The following is a 19,203-nucleotide window of genomic DNA, read 5'->3' on the forward strand; positions in this document are numbered from 1 at the left end:
GCCTGATAGACAACACAACAGTCAACATAAGGAACACTCATGGCAGGAAGCCACTTGAGTGACAGCAGCTCCGCTCTCTCCGTCTGCTACAGGAAGTGCTGTTACTGGCAGGATCTACAGGTAAGAAACTTTACAACAACGATTTTCTGAAAAAAAAAAAAAAACAATTTACAGTGATACATGATGCCAAACCTATTTAAACCCTAAATATATGTTTTTTGGAAGGTTTGTCATAGAAAGAAAAAATTGATTTATTGTATCTTTTTTGCCTGGACATACTACCATTTGCAAGCCGGCAAACTAAGCGGTTTCCTCCCAATTATATTAGCAGCATTGTCAGCCTGCCTCGAGTGCTCCTTATGTTGACCACTGGGCTAACAGGCACAAAGGCATATTAAAGGAACACTCACTGGTAGGCTTACAATGCTGCGCCTAAGAGGCAGTGGTCTAACGTCAGTCGGCAACAGGAGGTGCCCTTCTAAGCAGGATCTCTAGGAAAGAAAAAAAAAAAAAAAAAAAAAAAACCTCTCCAGCATTAAATGATTTGCTTACAAAATCTGTATACAGTGATGCATGATGGCAAACAAAACATAGATTTAGAGCCGGTTCACATAGGGGCGACCCGACTTGCCGGGGCAACCTGTGAAGTCGCGGTGCACAGCGCGCACCTCAGAGCGACATGCACGGACTTCATATCATTGAAGTCAATGCAAGTCGCCCCAAAGTAGTACAGGACCCTTTTTCTAAGTCGGAGTGACTTGTGTCGCTCCTATTAGAACGGGTCCTGTGCTAATCTATGGCAGGCGACTTGTCAGGCACAAGTCGCCCCAGTGTGAACCGGCTCTTAGGGTTTACATTCACTATAATAAGGCCAGTTTCACACTGCCGCGCTTGGCCAGAAGCACGGTCTACCCGCGGTTTCCCATAGACTATTAGGTTGCAGGTTTTCTGAAGCGCAAAAATGCAGCATGCAGGACTTTTAGTGCACTTTCAGTAAACCCGCAACCCAATAGAAAGTCTATGGGAAAACGCAAGTTTGCCGCACATACACCTGCACTGTGACCAAACTGTATGAAACCAAACTGTCGGGCTTTACATCTGTCCTGGATGGGCAAGTTTACCCTCAATTTTTAGACCAGGTGAACACTTATCAAAACATGGAATTACGCAGTAAGCAGAGACCGGAATAAAAGCCCGACAAAGGTTGTAACCCACCACTATAGATTTTGGGCTGGAGCACCACTGTAATAAGGCTGAACAAAAAATATTCAGAAGAAATATAATACAGAATAAACTCAAGACAGATGTCTGGATACCCAACACACTGTTCAAGTCAAAAGGGGGGAAAAAAAAAAAAAAATAAAATCTTATCTCCCCCTCTCATAGCCAGGGAAGAGCTGGCTGAGAACGGATTGCAGTGCCTTGTTCACACTCAGGTTGTAGTTCTTTCCCAGGTCATATCTGCAAGCAGGGCAACTATGCACAGAGGCTTTAAAGGAACGGTCAAGGCAGCTCTTGCAGATATTGTGCAGGCACTCGGTGGTGACGGGCTCATACACCACTTCTTGGCAGCAGATGCACAGGAAAGTCTCTTCCACTTTGTTAATGAATTTCGGTCCTTCCTTAAGAAAGCTCATGACTTCATTCCACAACTTGCCATTGAGTTGATCTTTCTGAATCAGAGCTTTTTGCTCAGCCGTCAGTTTGTATAACTCCACTTTGGTTTTCTTTGGTGTGCCAGCAGATGGCGTCAGAGCTTTAGCATTCTCAGACTGCCTTTTTCTCTTTCCTTTGGGAGTTTCAAGCACGCTGGCTCCGGCGTCGTTCTCCTTTTCCCTCTCCTTGTTAGCAACAGATTCCAGATAACCTGGGGGGAACTGCAGAGTAAGGCCCAGCTTCTTAATACGTTCTTTTCCATCCTTGGTCCAGGGGGCAGGTTCATCATCGTCTCTCCTGAGCAAGTAACGCCACACGAGGAAGCCAGACTTTCCCTTTTGAGGCCAGTACTTCACCACTTTGTAAATTCCATCATAACGGTTGCCATCCTCGGGGGCGTATTTGCTATGCTTCCTCCCTTTGGAGTTGCGCACAACGCGGACGGGCTTTCCGGCTCGCCAGTCCTTGGCCACGGACCCCTGCTTGTCATTAATGGGTGCATTGCAGTTTAAAGCAAGAGCTCTGTTCATGTTTGTTAGTTTCTGGTCACACGATTGCTCAGCGGTGCGCTTGTTACCCGAGAGGTCACGGCCTCCGCTTCCGGTGTAAGTGAACTCAGTCCCATTGTCTACATCATCCTCGTAACCTCCTGCCAACACCAGAGAATAGGAGCCGTCGTTGCTACGGCCATGGATGCCAGCGACATGTGGCCTGTGCACGCCGGCCTCACTGACCTGAACTCTGAACTTCCACATGGTGCCGACGGGCACGCCAGGTATGGGGCCGTAGTGATTGGATGGGACGATGGTGCACTCTTTGGAGCGCCCGACACACGCCATGCCCTTGCCCCAGTCTCGGTTGCATGAACTAGAGGCGGACGGCATCTTGGACTTTCTTTTGCTCTCCTTTAGCTTTTCTCCGGCCAGCACCACCTCGCTGGTGTCGATCCGGCACTCAGGGCAGTACCAGTCCTCATCAGGCAGGGCAGCCAACGGAGGGTCAAGGCAGTACATGTGGAAGGCCATGTCGCATTCATCGCACAGCAGCTGCTTGTCCGGGTCCTGTTTTCCCCCGCAGATGTGGCAGGCGCACATGCGGCACTTCACCCGGGCGTTGTCCCGGCAATGCTTACACTCCGGCCCGTTCTGGCGCTTGGGGGGTTTCTCTGATGGCTCCTCGCTGCCGGGCTCCTCGATTTTGAAGATCTCATCCACGAAGCGGATGCGGCAATCATCCAGCGAGTCGCCAGTTGCCCCCATCAGGACCTTGGCGTAGACCTCCTTGACGGTGCGGGACGCCCGCTTCTTCTGGATCTCAGCGTCGTACCAGTAGCCCTTCTCCTTCGGCTCGTCCGGGTTGTAGTTGACCATGACCACCTGTCCCACAGTCAGGTCCTCCCAGGTCAGCTTGGTCCGGGCCCGGGGGCGGACGTCCTTCTCCGCCATCTGCACCACCCCGTTCTCAGGGTAGTCCTCATAGCGGATGTGGTAGGTGAAGTCCTTGGAGTCGGGTTTTCGGGTCACTTTCACCACCACCGCCTCGAACCAGGCGCCCATGTTCAGGTCCCGGGCGTCCACCAACTGATCAGCCTTGTACAGGGCCAGCTCTGGGGAGGGAAGAGCCTCTTCCTCCGGTTCTATCTCCTCCAACTTCCCCTCCTCCTCCTTCTCCTCAGGGACCGGGACACACACCGGGATCTGCCTCACCATCAGCTGTACGATGTCATTCAGGTTCACACTGTAATCGAAGAGTGTATGGCCGTCCTCCATCTGCTTCCCTCTGTAGAAGAGCCGCTGCCGCTCCATCTCCACCCCGAACACCTCCTGGATCCGCAGCCGCAGCTCATCCACCTTGGTCAGCTTGGAGAGATCGTCCAGCCGCTCGGTCTGCCGGCCGTCCATGGTGCGCACCTGAATCCACATGATGGCTGATGCGATCGGTAACGGAAGAGGGCTTTGAGTAGGCTTATCGCTTTCGGTGTTCCCCCGGCTGCTCGGTACCGGGAGCAATGCAGTCTCTCTCACTGAGGTGTGTGAGGAATCTCCCGCGCTGGCGAATAGCGCGCGGTTTATAGTTTGGCGGGATATTCCTCAGAGCGTCCCGGATTGGAGGAGGCTGAGGCTCGGGAGGGAGGAGAGGGGCGGAACAGGCTCGAGAGGGGGCGGAGAAAGTTAGCGCTACAGAGTAAAGAGCGAAGAAGGGGGCGGAGAAGGCTAGGCGGTAGAACGAGGAAAGGGGGCGGAGTAGACTATTGGGGACGGGTTTAGAGCCAGGAAGGGGGCGGAGAGGGCTTGAAGCTTATTAGAAAGAGGGCGTTGCAGGCTAAAGTTCAGAAGGGGAGACAGGCTTCTGAGCGAGGGAGGGGGCGGAGCGGGCTCGTAAAGGGGCGGATTAGGATTGGGGCTAGAGTGGATGGGGGCGGATAAGGATGGGGGCTAGGGTGGAAGGGGGCGGATCAGGATGGGGGGCTAGGGTGGAAGGGGGCGGGACAAGCTAAGGTTTGTCAGAGAGAGAGGCCTCTCCTCTCATACAACATCTGTCGCTAAAGTTTAGTAGTGAATGTGAATAAGAAGCTCCATAGTGAATATTTGGCGGGATATAATAGAACGCCAATGGCCTGTTGTGATTCCTCTCATCTTCTGGAATCCCGTACAGTCTCACACCGCAGCCAAACCATATAATGGACATTAGTTCCTGATTGGGTGACGTCACGTTATGCCGGAATCGTTTTCCCGCCATATGTTCCCTCACAGGATGAGAGCTGAGGGAGGAGAGGGGAGGGGGGAATGTGAGGCTGGGCGGTTGTTCTAATGAAATAAATGAATAAAATAAAAGGAAGAAATGAGCTACCACACGGCATAAAGTATAAATACAAGTTTGCTCACTACACAGACATGGAGAGCACACAAATACTACTATAATACCAATAAATAATGGCAGCCCTGCATATACTTACACCACTATAGTCCAGGACAGGTGTCTCCAAACAAGGGGACAGTTTACTGTCCTTCAGTCTTTAGGGAGGCTCAGGCTGTGGCCATTGGGAGTAGAAAAGGCCCCGGCCTCAGCGGGAACAAATCAATCTTTGGTGTCGGGAAGGAATTGTGCCCCAAAGTTGTTGTCATTGGGAGATTCCTGCCCCATCATTGGTGTCACATACCTGTGTTGGTGTCATTAGGCCTCATTCACACGGAGTGTTCTGCAATGTGGGGATTGCGAGGGCTGTATTTTAGGAATCGACTGATTATCAGCAAAGCCGATATATCGAGGGCCGATATGCACTGCCCCCGATATATCGGAATCGACCCCTGAGGTTACCAATATTGCCGATATTTCGGGAAAGTGCTGTACCGGAGTGATCCCTGCAGCTAGAGGCATCACCTCGGTATCGGCGTCCGTAGCCGACAGTCGGCTGTCTTGTAATGACAACCGATGCTGCTGAGAAGCCGCTCAGCTGTCATTACAAGGAACGGGAGGGGGCATCCCCCTCAGGCGGCTCACCCGGGTCTCCCGTCCCACCGGGAGACCCGGATTACCAGCCTGCACGGCCGCCGAAGACCCGATCAAAGCTGCATTCGGCTCTGATTGGGTCTCCATGCAAAAACCTGGAAGGGATGTCATGACATCACTTCCGGGTACTGGCGCCAGACAGTACCTGTCAAAAAAAAAAATATATTTTTTTTTAATGTACGAAAATATCGGCCAATACCGATATGCGATTACCAAAATATCGGTATCAGCAATAAAAAAACGATATCGGTCGATCACTAATATATATATGAATATCAATCCTGATGTACTGACGGCCTATCTCATTTCTTGAGGCCCGAAAATGTCAGGACAGTAAAAATATGCCTCGTTTTGAATGCTTTTAAGTGCAGAGGAGGGGTTTGGGGTCTTTTAGACCCCCAGATCCCTCCACAAGAGTACCTGTGAAGTAAAAAAATAAAACATTTTTTTTTATAAACGTACGAAAATATCGGCCAATACCGATACGCGATGACCAAAATATTAGTATTGGTATCGGCAATGAAAAAACAATATCGGTCGATCACTATTGTATTTGTCCACATGGGGGATGCACAGCTGTTCCCTACATCCCAATGATGTCAGTTGGGACGCAGCTGTGCCATGGACACAGCCAATGTTACCAATGTGACATCTGTGTAGGTGTACGGTCCCGAGCGCAGACAGTGTGAGTCCGGGGACAGATGTTAAATCAGGAGCAGTGTCTGTGTCCGTGCAGCCGCTGCATCCTAACTGACATTAAGGCCTCTTTCACACACGGAGTCCGTCAGTTGGACTCTGTTTTTCTCAGCGGGGGATAGAGCCACCGATCCCCCGCTGAGCAGGAGGATGACAGCTGTGTGTCCGTGCTGTGTGCAGAAACACAACTGTCAGGTCCCCATGCATCTCTATGGGGGAATCAGATGGGAACGGACCGTCTGTCCGCTTTCATCCGATCCGCTGGACGGATGGAAAAATAGGGTTTCCATCCGTCCAGATTTGAGGGATCGGATCAAATGTCAGCGGACATGTCTCCGCTGACATCCGATGCCCCATAGAGATGCATATGGTGACCATTCAGATCTGCCAAAAAAACTGACAGGCGGATCTGAACGGTCTGCCTGTGTGAAAGGGGCCTTATGGGCAAATACGGCACCAGAGCCTTAGCAGTCTGAGACTTCCTTTTCCAAACACGGCCCTTGCATGGGTCTGCACTGTAGTACACCCCTGTGAGGCTGGCTTCACACTGATGCGGTGCAGAAACCAAAGCGATTCCTTAAGAATCACAAGCAGTTCACACTCCGATTCCAGTGTGGACAAAATTAAAGGGATCCTGCACCTATTTGGTGCAAATGCGATGCGATTTTGGCCATACAAACTGTATGGCTGAATCCGCACTGCTCAGACATCGCATGTGATGTGCACAGGAATGCGGTGCAAATCACATGCGATGTCTGTCATCGCACCAGTGTGAACCAAGCCTGAGGGAGGCCTTAAGAGCCCATTCACACTGCCGCGGCTTGTCAGCCTGACAAGTCGCGGTCGGTCGCGGTCCATTGAGTAGTACAGGACCCATTCTAATAGGAGCGACACAAGTCGCTCCGACTTAGAAAAAGGGTCCTGTACTACTTTGGGGCGACCTCGGAGCGACTTGCATAGACTTCCATTATGTGAAGTCTCTGCAAGTCGCGCCAAAGTCGCGGTGCGCAGCAGTGCACGCAACCTCACAGGTCGCCCCCCCCCGAAGTTGTGTCGCCTCTGTGTGAACCGGCTCTAAATGCAGAGAAATTGATGTGGGAAGTATAAACAAACACTATACCTTCTCAATCACTTCCTCCTGTGTTTGAAGGCATATGCAGGCCATACATAGGTCGAATTCCGAACCAATGTTCTTTCAAAAATCAGAAATTTCCTTCCTTTTGTGATCTGAAGATGCCACCACTGATTTTGAACTTCAACCAACCAAGCCTTCAATTTCACCTCATGTTGCTACAGAAAAGAACATTTGTGGCCGGGAACCTACTTTTCTTTCCAGGTCACAGCTCATGCACGTTTCTTTTTTTTATTATATTACATAGTTACATAGTAGGTGAGGTTGAATAAAGACAATAGCCCATCCAGTTCAACCCGTGTAGGTGCTTGCACAATTGCTTGCACAATTCTCCCATCATGGATTAGAAATTCTTTAGTTTTTCAAAAAATTTCCAAAATGCCCGATTACTTAGATTTGATGGCCATACGAAAATCAGCCTGTTGCTGCGGCCCCACTAATAATGCAGAATTTAAACAAATATTCTTAGTTATGATTTTCATAAGAAAACTCTTTCAGGATTCGACCCATGTACGGTCTGCTATAGTTCACATTTATTAAAAAAAAACTGCCTATGCAGAAAAGGGGCATCTGTAGCTAAAAACAAACTGCAGATTTGGCCAAAGCTGGATAAAGCCCTTATTAGGCTTCATGTATACTAGCAGCTCCTGAACTTAAGTTTAGGAGCTTGTGGCGTTTTTTTGCCAAGGCTCCTAAACTCAACTCTATAAAAGTCTGTGTCCATGTACACATAGGCTTTTACCAGAGTCTAGGAGCTGCTGCGGTTAGGGGAGCTTCAACCACCCTCTTCTGAATGCAGAAGAATTGCATACATGAATTTATCAAAGGCCTAGTGGGGGGGAGTCACTGAGGTCAAAGTGTCCATAGCGCGGGTACTCCTACATAGTTACATAGTAGTTGGGGTTGAATAAAGACAACAGTCCATCCAGTTCAACCTGTGTAGGTGTGTGTGGACGTATTCATTTCCCATACCCCTGAATGTTGTGATCTTTGAGATGTACGTCTAAGATTCTTTTAAAAGTAGCCATACTCCCCGCAGTTACCACCATTTGTGGAAGAGAGTTCCACAATCTTATTGCCCTTAATGTAAAAAACCCCTTATGTAGCCTGAGGTTAAATCTCTTCTCCTCTAATCGCATTGTGTGGCCACGTGTCCTCTTACATTCCTTGAGACTGAATAGTTTTTTTTCTATGCTGAGGTCACCATTGAGGTATTTGTAAATCGCTATCATGTCCCCTCTCAGGCGTCTCTTCTCCAGGGAGAATAAGTCAAGCACTTGTAAACGCTCCTCATAATTAAGGGCCTCCAATCCCCTAATCCGTTTAGCTGCCCTTCTCTGGACTCTCTCCAGTTCCAGCACATCCTTTCTGAGGATTGGTGACCAGAACTGGACAGAATACTCCAGATGTGGCCGGACCAGTGTTCTATAAAGTGGTAGGATTATAGCTTTATCTCTGGAATAAATCCCCTTCTTTATGCATGCTAATATTCTGCCAGCTTTGGCAGCTGCAGCTTGACATTGCATGCTATTGCTTAGTCTATCTTCTACTAAGACTCCTAGATCTTTCTCCATTCTTGATTCGCCCCCCCCCCCCAGAGGTTCCCCCCCCTCCCCAGAGGTTCCCCCCCTAAAGCGTATTTTGCGCTTATGTTTTTAGTCCCCAAGTGCAGTACCTTACATTTCTCCACATTAAACCTCATTTGCCATGTAGTTGCCCACTCGGCAAATTAGGTTTAGTGTGGAGAAATGTAAGGTACTACTCCTGTCCTCAGTGCATATTTAGCCCCAGTAGCACAGCATCACTGGTTGCTAAGATGCCGTCAGCTGTGCAGCCAACAGCATCATAGCAACCAATGATGCATCCCCAACCCCATTTTGCTGTTGGCTGGGAGATTCTCCTCATTACACAAATATAGCTATTGTAATATTTTCATAATGATGTCAGCAAGCATCACCAGCCATTTGTTCACATTCATTGAAAGCATTTGTTTATATTTCTGACAGCTTCCCAATACAAAATGCTCCACTCTGAGAACTAGTGTAGCTCTGTATACCAACTTTGATTTGGTCATAGTTACTATTAGTTTGCTTATCTGTGAACTGATGGTAATTCTTTATGAATCTGCTGCAACCATAGCAACAAAGCAGAGGCGTAACTAGACCTTCATGGCCACACTGCAAGAAACCACAAAGGACCCCCCCTGGAGTCTTTCAGGCCCCATTCAGACTTGGGCGGTCCAATGTGGCACGTTAAATAATGTGCATTGCACAACACAGGGCTGGTCAGAAAAGCTGAGTGACAGAGAATGTTATCTATGGGACCAAATTCCTATGAGAGAATTAAATTTTAGTGATCAGGTTTCAAAGAGAACTTTTCAAGTTTAATAATCAGAGTGTACCTATAAGGTGTATCTAAATCCAAAAACAGAAACTGAATATAGCTTATATTCCATAGTCCATAGAGGCGGTGGCTGCATCAGTTTTTTTTCACCATGTGATCCTGCCAGGAACACACTTCCTGTCCTAGGGTAACAGCACTCATTCACTGGAGGATAGGAAATACGTTAGAACTACAGAATACCTCCAAAACATTTTAGCATTTCAACATTAAGAAGTCCCACTCCTGGCATATGCAGCAAAGGATCTCAGTCCTTGGGCGGCATGGGGAAGTTGTAGTATGGCATCCCATACACCTTTTTAGTTTTTAGTGTGCCTCCTACAGGTGGCTGCCTTTAGTCTAATATTATCCTTTTGCATTCCCTTACCCATGCTTGTTATTAGAGTGTTTATTCTTTTTTTTCTCTTGATCCCCCCCTCTCATTGCAGTTAGATCAATTTTTGTGCCCCTACACTCTCCTGTTGGGGGGATATTCTGGGAGTTCCCTGGTCGTTGCATGGTTTGTGCCTCTTTGGGCGTATGGATGGTGAGCCAATTTACAGTGCAAATATCATATTTTTATCAAATTGTTATGTTTTTTTTTTTTACTTTGCTATTTATTAGCTATTACTATGTTTACAGCGTTCAAAGGGTCGCCTCTGTTCCTCCTGATAAAGCGGGGCGAAACATGTCACGATCAATCTCTCGCCATCGGAACTTCTCCAAAGCAATAATTTTGTGGTTGACAGACACGTGGTTTCATACATACATATTTGTGTGTTGTGCCTTTATCACGTGGGGTATCCTTGGGGAACTATTATATGGGAGGAACCTGGAACATTCCCTGCTTGCAGCAGGTTTATTGTTGTTTTAGTTATAATATGATTTTATGATTATGATTTCTACAAAATAAGTCTGTATTTTAAATATTTTTTGTTGTCTCCTTGCACCTTAAAGAGGAGCTCCAGGCTCCCCCCCCCCCCCCCCAAAAAAAAAAAAAAAAAGTCAGCAGCTACATAAGGGCACTTACAGGTCCAGGCATCCAGCGGTGTCCTCACTCGAGCAGATTCTTCAGTCGGCTATCGAGTGCTGGTGCTGCCATTTTGACTAAAGTAAACTGGCAGTGAAGCCTTGCGGTTTCACAGCTGGCTCCCTACTGCGTATGCACAAAGCGCGCTGCACTTTGTGAATGGGCTACAGTCTTCTGGGACCTGCGTAGTGTTCCAGAAGGCTGCAGGGGAAGGAGGTGGGACTGAACTTCTGGTTCTGTTCGCTGTGGCAAAACCAGGTATCCGCTCCTCCCCAAAAGGTGCCAAATGTGGCAAACAAGTGGAGCTTCCCATTTTGGGTGGAGCTCCGCTTTAAAAATCAATTTCTCTTGTATTTTACTTTAAACTATAGTGGGGAAGGTGTTCTGTAGTCCACAAAAGTGAACTAGTCAGGGCTGATAACTGATGGGGCAGACAAGGGCATAAGCAGAGAGCACAGCAAGTTAGGAGCACACTTTTTTTTTTCCAGCAAGATAAACAGATATATGGTATCAACTTATTTTATGTCGTAAATAAGGAAGAGAAATAAAGAAAACTTGAAAAATAAATGTATTTATTCATTCTGTGTTATGAACATAACTCAAATAATTGTACATTACTTTTACAGCAAATTCTTAACATTAACGGTATTAGGCCAGTGTTACTTTCTTGCTACTTCTGGAGAGCTGTCCACTTGATTTCTTAGGATTCTGGAAGTTTTCATAGCTGTATAAAAAAAAGAAAAAAATACATAAACAGCTAAGCTTGAAGACAAATTCAGGGTGGAATTCTTCAGTGGGGAGGTTATGGGTATCCCATGCTGGCGGTGTGGGCTATCAGGAGGCACCGCCATTGCCCGGAATGGGCAGGTGGCAGTGCATCTTTAAGACTAACATCTTACAAAACTTTTCAAGTTTTCAATCTTGGTTCAGCACCAGAAGGTTGCGTCATCCCTCCCTTTAATGACCCTTACCTCATCAGCTGCATTTCAGTCTACACTAAGTTGTTACTAAGGGGAAAATCCAAGGGCCACAAGGAGATTGCAGCTAAACTATAGTTACTTGCCTGGGTTCTTGGTAACAATCAAACACAGATTTTGCTCTTTGGGGATATCTGAGTTAATTGGTGACCCTAAACTAACAGTCTCACTCTTCCAGCCCAATTTGTTTGTTTTTAACTATGAAGAATTGGCTAAAAGGGCTTAGAACAGGACAACTTATTAGCAACCATACAGAAATGAAGTACAAGATTAGAGGTGGAGAATGAGAATGCCTGAAAATTAGAAACATATAAATTCTCTGTGATAAGAGTAGCTAGGGACTGGGCCAGGGGGGGAAATTGCCCCCTGTGCCGCTCTGATGCCCCGTAAAAAGGCTGCACCGCTTCTGCTACAGACACGTCTAAAGGATTCCTGGTGAAGAGAAGAAAAAAGCCCCTGCCGCTGACCTACTGAGTGTGGGTTAAAGACAAGGACAGAGCACAAGCACCCCCCCCCCCCCCCCAGCATTGAGGGTGTAAACTCTGTCTGAGCAGAGGCCGGTTTAATGTCCCAATGGAGACTCTCCTCACCTGGCCTGCCCCAACCAAGCTGTCCCAGCTCCCCCCAACTGCCCCCTGCTGGTCAGGTTGGCAACTGGGATTCAGCCGGTGAGTAGAGAGTACCGGGAGTGGAGCTTCAGCCTGGAAGGGTGGTCAGGAGGAGGACAGGAAGAGGGAGAGTGGAAGGGAGGCCCAGTCGCTGTACCATGGGCCTCTGGTTTGTACTTACCCCCTGGGCTGAAAATTGCCAGCCTGCCCCTGGGACTGGGTGACATTTTTTCCCCTTTGTCAAAACATTTAAGGTAGGGTGAACTGTGCCAACTCATGACCATGACTCCTCTACCCATTGACCACTGTTGACAGAGTTGCAATTACTGTAAATACAGTATAATCTATGGCAGAGTTTCTCAACCAGGGTTACATGAAGCCCTGGGGTTCCTCCAGAGGTTGCAATTGCTGCCTCTCAGAAAAGCTCCCACTTATACCATTGATCTTTTTAACTCTCTGTAAGGATGGATTTCTTCCCAATGACTACAAGTGTAAGGAGCATTCTTACCACTGACCTTCACACTAAATGTATCATGAGTTGTAAATATAGTCATTTTTAGCAGGGGTTCCCTGAGACCAGAAAGTTATTTCAAGGGTTCCTCTGTGTTGAAAAGTTTGAGAAAGGCTAGCCTATGTCTATTTAAAACAACCGTTGCTATACTAACATTTTAGGAAAAGGCATACCTGTAAAAGGAGGGTGCACATGCTCACCGCTCCTGCCATGTGAGAAGCTGAAGTCACCCTGCTGCTCAGAAAAGGTCCCATAACCCCTTCATGCTGACATAACACATATATGCAGCCTCACTGCACTGGGCTTATTTCTGTGGGACTGCATAGCTCCCAGCAAAGAGAGTGGGGTATTACCGGGAGCCCGGGTCCTGTACTAACAATCAGGATCTGGATCTCCCGATTCCAGGTCACCTGATCACTGTGGTAGCCTCTGATTGGCCACCACAGTGATCAGTCACTGTGAAGCCTGCCCCTGTGTTTTTTTTTTCTTTCTGTGAATGGAGAAGAAGGATACAATGTATCTTTCTTGTTTCAAGCAGAAAGAAAAGAAAAAAGTGTTTGTAAAAAACATTTAAAATCATAAATAATAAAGAAAAATACCTAGATCAAGGTTTGATCTAAGTCAGTGGCAGATTTAGTGTTTGGGTCAAAGGTCAGGGTCAGTATATTTTGGACAGGATTTTTTTTTTTGTAAATTAGCATCAGTTTCAGTTAGTGTGGGTCTGTTTTAGGTAGGACAAAAAAAAAAAAAAAAAGCATAATGCGCACTGTTGCTTCTGGACTGTACTAAGGGTACAAAAAACAAATAACATACACATATGTGGTATCGTTGCGAGTGTTAGGAGTGGGAGAATTTATTTTGAGTTGTAATTTGGGGTTTGGTTATGGTATACAGCTAAATTAAAAAAAAATGTGTTTTTTTTTTTTAGTAATTTGGGCCAGTTTTACTTTGATAATAAAAAATAAAAAAATCAGAAGAAATCCATTACTGTTTACTACCAAATTAAAGCCCAATTCGTCCGGAAAAAAAACAAGGTATAATCCACTTGGATGTACAAAGTAGTTGTGATAATATGTACGCTTTTACTAACACATTTCAAAATTGAGCTTAGGCATTTCGATTTGTTTTACCCTTAGGTGTGAAGGGGTTAAAATCCACTGGGAAACCAACACTTCCAGAAGTGACAATCTTCTGAGACCTAAAGATCAGCATCATTACAAGATACAGTGATATGGTGGAAATCAGCAGGAGGTCCCAGTGAGAGCTATGGGGGTCCCAGGAGATTGTCACTCCTGGAAGTGTATGATTCCCAGCAGACTTCGGAGAACCATTTCTTAGCAATGAAGAGGCATTCAGCAATATGGCAAAGGGGAAGCAAAGGGGACCATGTACACCCTTTACTTCCAGGTATGCCTTTCCTACAGAAAATTTACTTTAAGGGGAACTCAATTATGTTATTCAGTGGACAAGTATCCCTTGTGCTATATAAAGTTAGGAGATCTTAGGTGACAACCTCTGCAATATCAGTCCTGCCTATTTGCTAGATAGTTTTTGGATCAGATCAAAGGCTAGTTTTTAACTTTACCAAACATATCTAATTCAAGCCTAATAGAAACCACGAATCTAATTGCATTTGTGAAATTCTAGTAACGGGATGTTTATTAATGTTCCTTTAGATGTGAGGGTGGTAAAAATATGGACATGAATGGATTACAGTTCATCCAACCTTGAATGGTCTGCCAAGAGGGATAAAATGAATTCGATGCACTCTAACCACAAAGCCTTTGGTGTTCAAAGATATGTTAAGCTAAAGTTTGTTTGGATATATCGCCATTTGTTTTTTTTCTTTCATTGCTTACAGGTGATTGAAAAATCTCCTGTCTTCTGCATTTATAGATGGTCTTGTGCTGGCGAAAGCAGTCAAAAGGTGGTGTTGGTTGATGCGTAGTCTCTTCTTTGATTCTGCTGGGCAGTGAGATGTTTCCTGCTGAATGATACAAGATACAGATTTAATATAAAAATATATTCTTCTCAGTGTTTCCTTCCAGACCGTGTGAAGAAACAGAGATGCTATTTTCACAATGGTATACCATAAAAAACACATGACATGATCAGAATATCAGGGAAGTGTTTTGCTAGTTTTACAGAAGTGGTCTCAAAAACTGTTGCCTGCGAGCTGGGTACGGCCCTTTCTTTGCCTTTATATGGCCCTTGGGGAACTATTCCTCCCAATAACACCAACAATGAGGCACCATTCCTTCCAATAACACCAACAGTGAGACCTAATTCCTCTCACTGACAACAAGGATGGGGCCCTATTCCTCCCACTGACAACAATAGAGCATAATTCCTCCAACTGACACCAAAGATTGGGGCACTATTCTTCCCAGTGACACTAACGTTGGGGCACTACTTTTCCCACTGACATCAACGATGGGACACTATTCCTCCCACTGACACCAACAATGAGGCACTATTCCTCCCACTGACACCAACAATGAGGCACTATTCCTCCCACTGACACCAACAATGGGGCATAATTCCTCCCAGTGACACCAACAATGGTGCACAATTCTTCCCACTGTTGTCAACAATCAGGCTATATTCCTCCTCTACTGACCTTCAAGCATTAGGCATTGTTTACTACCACTTACACTGGGGCACTTTCTACCCAAACTGCCTACAATCCGGATCCCCTAAGGTCTGAAGGACAGTAAATCGGCCCCCCTGTTTAAAAGGTTTGGAGACTTTTGTTCTAGAGGACCTGTTCCTTGTAAACTGGGCGGATGTGTAAACTCTAATGCTGTTTAATAAATATGTTTCTGCTTTTCACATTAGCTTCGCAGCAGTGGATTTTGTATAAGATTTACCCTTTTGCCACCCTCCTCCTTAGCAGTCCTGGGCCTACAAAATGTCAGGTCCTCTTTAAAAGGCTTTTCACTTTCAGTGAAGGAAGAAAGAAACCCATTCAGCATCTTGTCTTTGGCCATTGGTATAGTCCTGCCTGTTGGATTTAATTTATTCTGACCATCTACAGTTTTAAGTTGCTAGAGATATATTTTTCTATGAAAACGAACCTGACAAGGGTGCTATTACTAATAGAAAATGAAAGAGGTTACCAATGAAGACCATTCAGACCCTTTGTTGGATTTTCCACAGAATTAACATGAAATAAGACTGGTTATCATAGGCAACTTCTCACTATTTTCATATTCGCTTTTCCTTTACAAATATCCCTCAAAATAAAAGGAAAAATATAACTGCGCTAACTACTCAGATCAAGCAGCAACTTAAATTGTGACAAACAACTAGATAACGTATAAATATAAGTAAGTTGCGATAAATTGTGATGTAGTGACAAAGAATGTCAAAAACACAATGGTTGATGATATGACCATAAATGAACACAGATGAATGTCCACATAAATTAACTAAGGGTAATGTCCAAATTTCAGACCTAATCCAAAATCCGGAATCCCAAAGTCAAAGGTAGGATAAGCCACCAGATATGTAGTCTCCTTACCAGATATAGGGAAAGAATTCACCCAAAAGTCACAGGAGTGTATTGGATACAACAACCTCAGATCAGAAAACTCATATGGTGTCTCAATGTTATGTATCAATTGCATGTAAAAAGAAATTGAGAGGCTTCCATAGCATAATACTGTTTAACATTGGTACAGAACACCCAAAGTGCAAGCCATCACCATAGCCGGCCAAACATATGATAGATAGGAGTGAAAAGGCACCAACACCCTTATATCCTAAATGCTTACCAGATGTCAGGTATATAGGGCAAAGGAAGAAGAATGACCAAAGAAACCACCAAGAGTCAAAAGGACCACTACCAACAACACTGCCTCTTACCAAATGTTGATATGGTGCAAGCCAAAAATCTCATAGGTAGTCTTTAGGGTGAGCGGGATGGCTAAACGATTGCTCCAAGTCCCAACAAAGTAGTATGGAAACACTAGGATTGTGCTACATCTGTGTGTATCATCATCTGCACCTCTGCTGCCAATTTCAGCGATGGCTCCTCGCTACTTCGTTCTGACAGTGTTATGCTATGGAAGCCTCTCAATTTCTTTTTACATGCAATTGATACATAACATTGAGACACCATATGAGTTCGCTGATCTGAGGTTGTTGGATCCAATACACTCCTGTGACTTTTGGGCGAATTCTTTCCCTATATCTGGTAAGGAGACTATATATCTGGTGGCTTATCCTACCTTTGACTTTGGGATTCCGGATTTTGGATTGCGTCTGAAATTTGGACATTACCCTTGGTTAATTTATGTGGACATTCATCTGTGTTCATTTATGGTCATATCATCAACCATTGTGTTTTTGACATCCCTCAAAATATTGTTAGCCCCTACAACCCAATCAATGCTATATAACGCCAGAATAACTGTTGTCTGCAACTGGGTGACAGTGAACTCATTACTCATAGCCAGTGAGGCAGCAAAATGCTATGAGACAATGATGGGAGTCATCATCCACTCCCCAAAAATGACAAAAAAGTACCAAAGCAACAAGGCACAAACTTGCATTTAAATGGTGAATCCCGTGTTTATAGTAATCAGAAGAGCTGGGCGGAATCAGAGAAGGTCACTGTTACGCTAATTCTTTATTTGCCATGATTCTCAGAATGGATACATCTGCATGCAATACAGTAGGTTTGTGGGAACCAAAAACGAGCAATTATAAGATTTTTTTGATTTGCAAATTGATTTGTTATAGCTCAGAGGCAGCATTTTAGGGGCAAAGTCTGAACAACTATGAAGAAAGAGGCCCCTAAAACATGGATTCTGATCATGACCAATACTCTATGGTGGTATGGTGTTAGAAGGATCCATCATCCAGAAAATATTCATACCTAGAAAACCCTCTTTGTATGGGATTATACAGGCAAAGGCTGAGAGAATTGTATGTAATAAAACTTTTTTTTTTTATACAAAAAAATACTTAAAATAATACATACCAGTATACAGTAAGCGGCTTCACATATACCAATATAACATTTCACAATGGGGTTGATTTATGAAAGGCAAATAAACTGTTTACTAAGCTCTGGAGCAACTGATCCTGCAGAGTGCAACTGCACTTTGCAAAGTGCACAGCCTACTTGCCTTTAATAAATCAACCCCAATGTGGAACACAGATGGGGGCACAATTGGCATTATCTGCCTTTTACCCATTGTGCCCCCATCTGTATTACACATTGTGAGATGTTATGTTGGTATATGTGAAGCCGCTTACTGTGGTATATGTATTCTTTTAAAGTTGTAATAATGCTTTGGTTAAAAAAATAAAAACAAAAACAAAAAGCAAACATGTTATACTTACCTGCATTGTGCAATAGTTTGGAGCATAGTTTGGAGCAGCTCTGATCATCTTCTTTTTGGGTCCCCCGCCGGTGCTCCTCCCCCTCGAGCAGTGTCCCCAGAGAAAGCGGCTTGCCCTGGGGGCACCGCTGCATGTTTGCTCCCGAGCCGCTACTCTATGCGTCTATAAGACAAAGAACCGCGGCTCGGCCTTACCCCCCTGCTCTCTCCTCATTGGCTCACTGGCTGTAATTCACAGCAGTGGGAGCCAATGGGCTCCTGCTGCTGTCTCAGCCAATGAGGTCACTGCACACAGAAGGTTTTTTACCTTCATGCATAGAATTCATGAAGGTAACAAACCTTCAGCCTTTATAACCACCTTAAGTATTTTCTGTATAAATAAAAGTTTTTCTACATATTTACATTAAATCCTCTCAGCCTGTGCCTGTATAATCCCATACAAGGGTTTCCTAGGTCTGATCATTAAAGAGGTTGTAAACCTCTGAATTTTTTTTTTTTTTTTAAATAAACACCTGAAAGAAAAACACATAATGAGCTAGTATGCAACGCATACTAGCTCATTATGAAATACTTACCTTAGAACGAAGCTCCGCAGTGCCACTCACTCACCTCCCTCATGGGCGACATGTTCGGCCGCTCTTCTTCCGGGTTTGCGGCATCCGGCCATCTGATTGGCTGGAGCCGCGGTGACGTCACTCCCACACATGCGCGCGGGAGCTGACTTTCACGGCACTGGGCTCTGAAGGAACGGCACGAGCGGCCGTTCCTTCAGAGCGCCTGCGCCAGTGATGTCACTGGCTGCATGCAAGCTAAATATCTCCTAAACGGTACATGTTTAGGAGATATTTACAGTACCTATAGGTAAGCCTTATCATAGGCTTACCTATAGGTACAAGTTGCAGAGGAGGGTTTACTTCCTCTTTAACAATGAGTTTGATAAATGGAAGGTTCACACTAAATGCAAGTCTGTGTTTTGTTGGTCTGAGACAGGGAACTTTGTGCCAAATTAAAACTACTGTAAACCCTTAAAGTTATTCAGGCTATAGTCTGCCCCCTCTATCCATTGCTTTAGAACAGAATACTTCAAATCAATCATTGATAGGTACATTTTATTTACATTTGGATAAAGTAGGGAAGGATTAGAATCCTTCAAGGTTTTTACTACAGTCTGTTTTCCCTCTAGGTAAATTCACTCTATTTGTCCCGGTGACCATTGTCACTAAGACAAACCTAATATGTAAACCAAAATTTCACAGCTGTCACCGGAAGTTAAATGTAAATCTTCTAGTGGGGACACCTGTATAATAATCAAGAGGGAAATTCCCTTCACTTTGCAGAAATTCCCTCTCACTT

General features: G+C 45.2%; 2 protein-coding genes across 5 annotated transcripts in view; both read right to left on the bottom strand.

The window, feature by feature from the left end:
* Window positions 1–1,189: 1,189 nt before the first annotated feature.
* Window positions 1,190–3,636, bottom strand: LOC309557127 (E3 ubiquitin-protein ligase UHRF1-like). Its single transcript, XM_082259781.1, has one exon. The coding sequence runs from the start codon at window positions 3,576–3,578 to the stop codon at window positions 1,368–1,370; it is 2,211 nt and encodes a 736-aa protein (XP_082115907.1). The 5' UTR covers window positions 3,579–3,636; the 3' UTR covers window positions 1,190–1,367.
* Window positions 3,637–10,958: 7,322 nt separating this feature from the next.
* PEX1 (peroxisomal biogenesis factor 1) overlaps window positions 10,959–19,203 on the bottom strand; it is a 172,564-nt gene continuing 164,319 nt past the window's right edge. For 2 of the 4 annotated variants that reach the window (XM_082257814.1, XM_082257812.1), the window contains 2 exons: window positions 14,359–14,483; window positions 10,959–11,127 (listed from right to left, as the gene is read on the bottom strand). In XM_082257814.1, the coding sequence (XP_082113940.1) occupies window positions 11,052–11,127; window positions 14,359–14,483 (201 nt within the window). In that variant the 3' untranslated portion in view covers window positions 10,959–11,051. Of the gene's footprint in view, window positions 11,128–14,358; window positions 14,487–19,203 lie in introns of all 4 variants that reach the window. The other 2 variants (XM_082257813.1, XM_082257811.1) reach the window with 1 other exon arrangement.

This window comes from Pelophylax lessonae (assembly GCF_965119305.1).
Source record: "Pelophylax lessonae genome assembly, chromosome: 5".
Taxonomy (NCBI): Eukaryota; Metazoa; Chordata; class Amphibia; order Anura; family Ranidae; genus Pelophylax; species Pelophylax lessonae.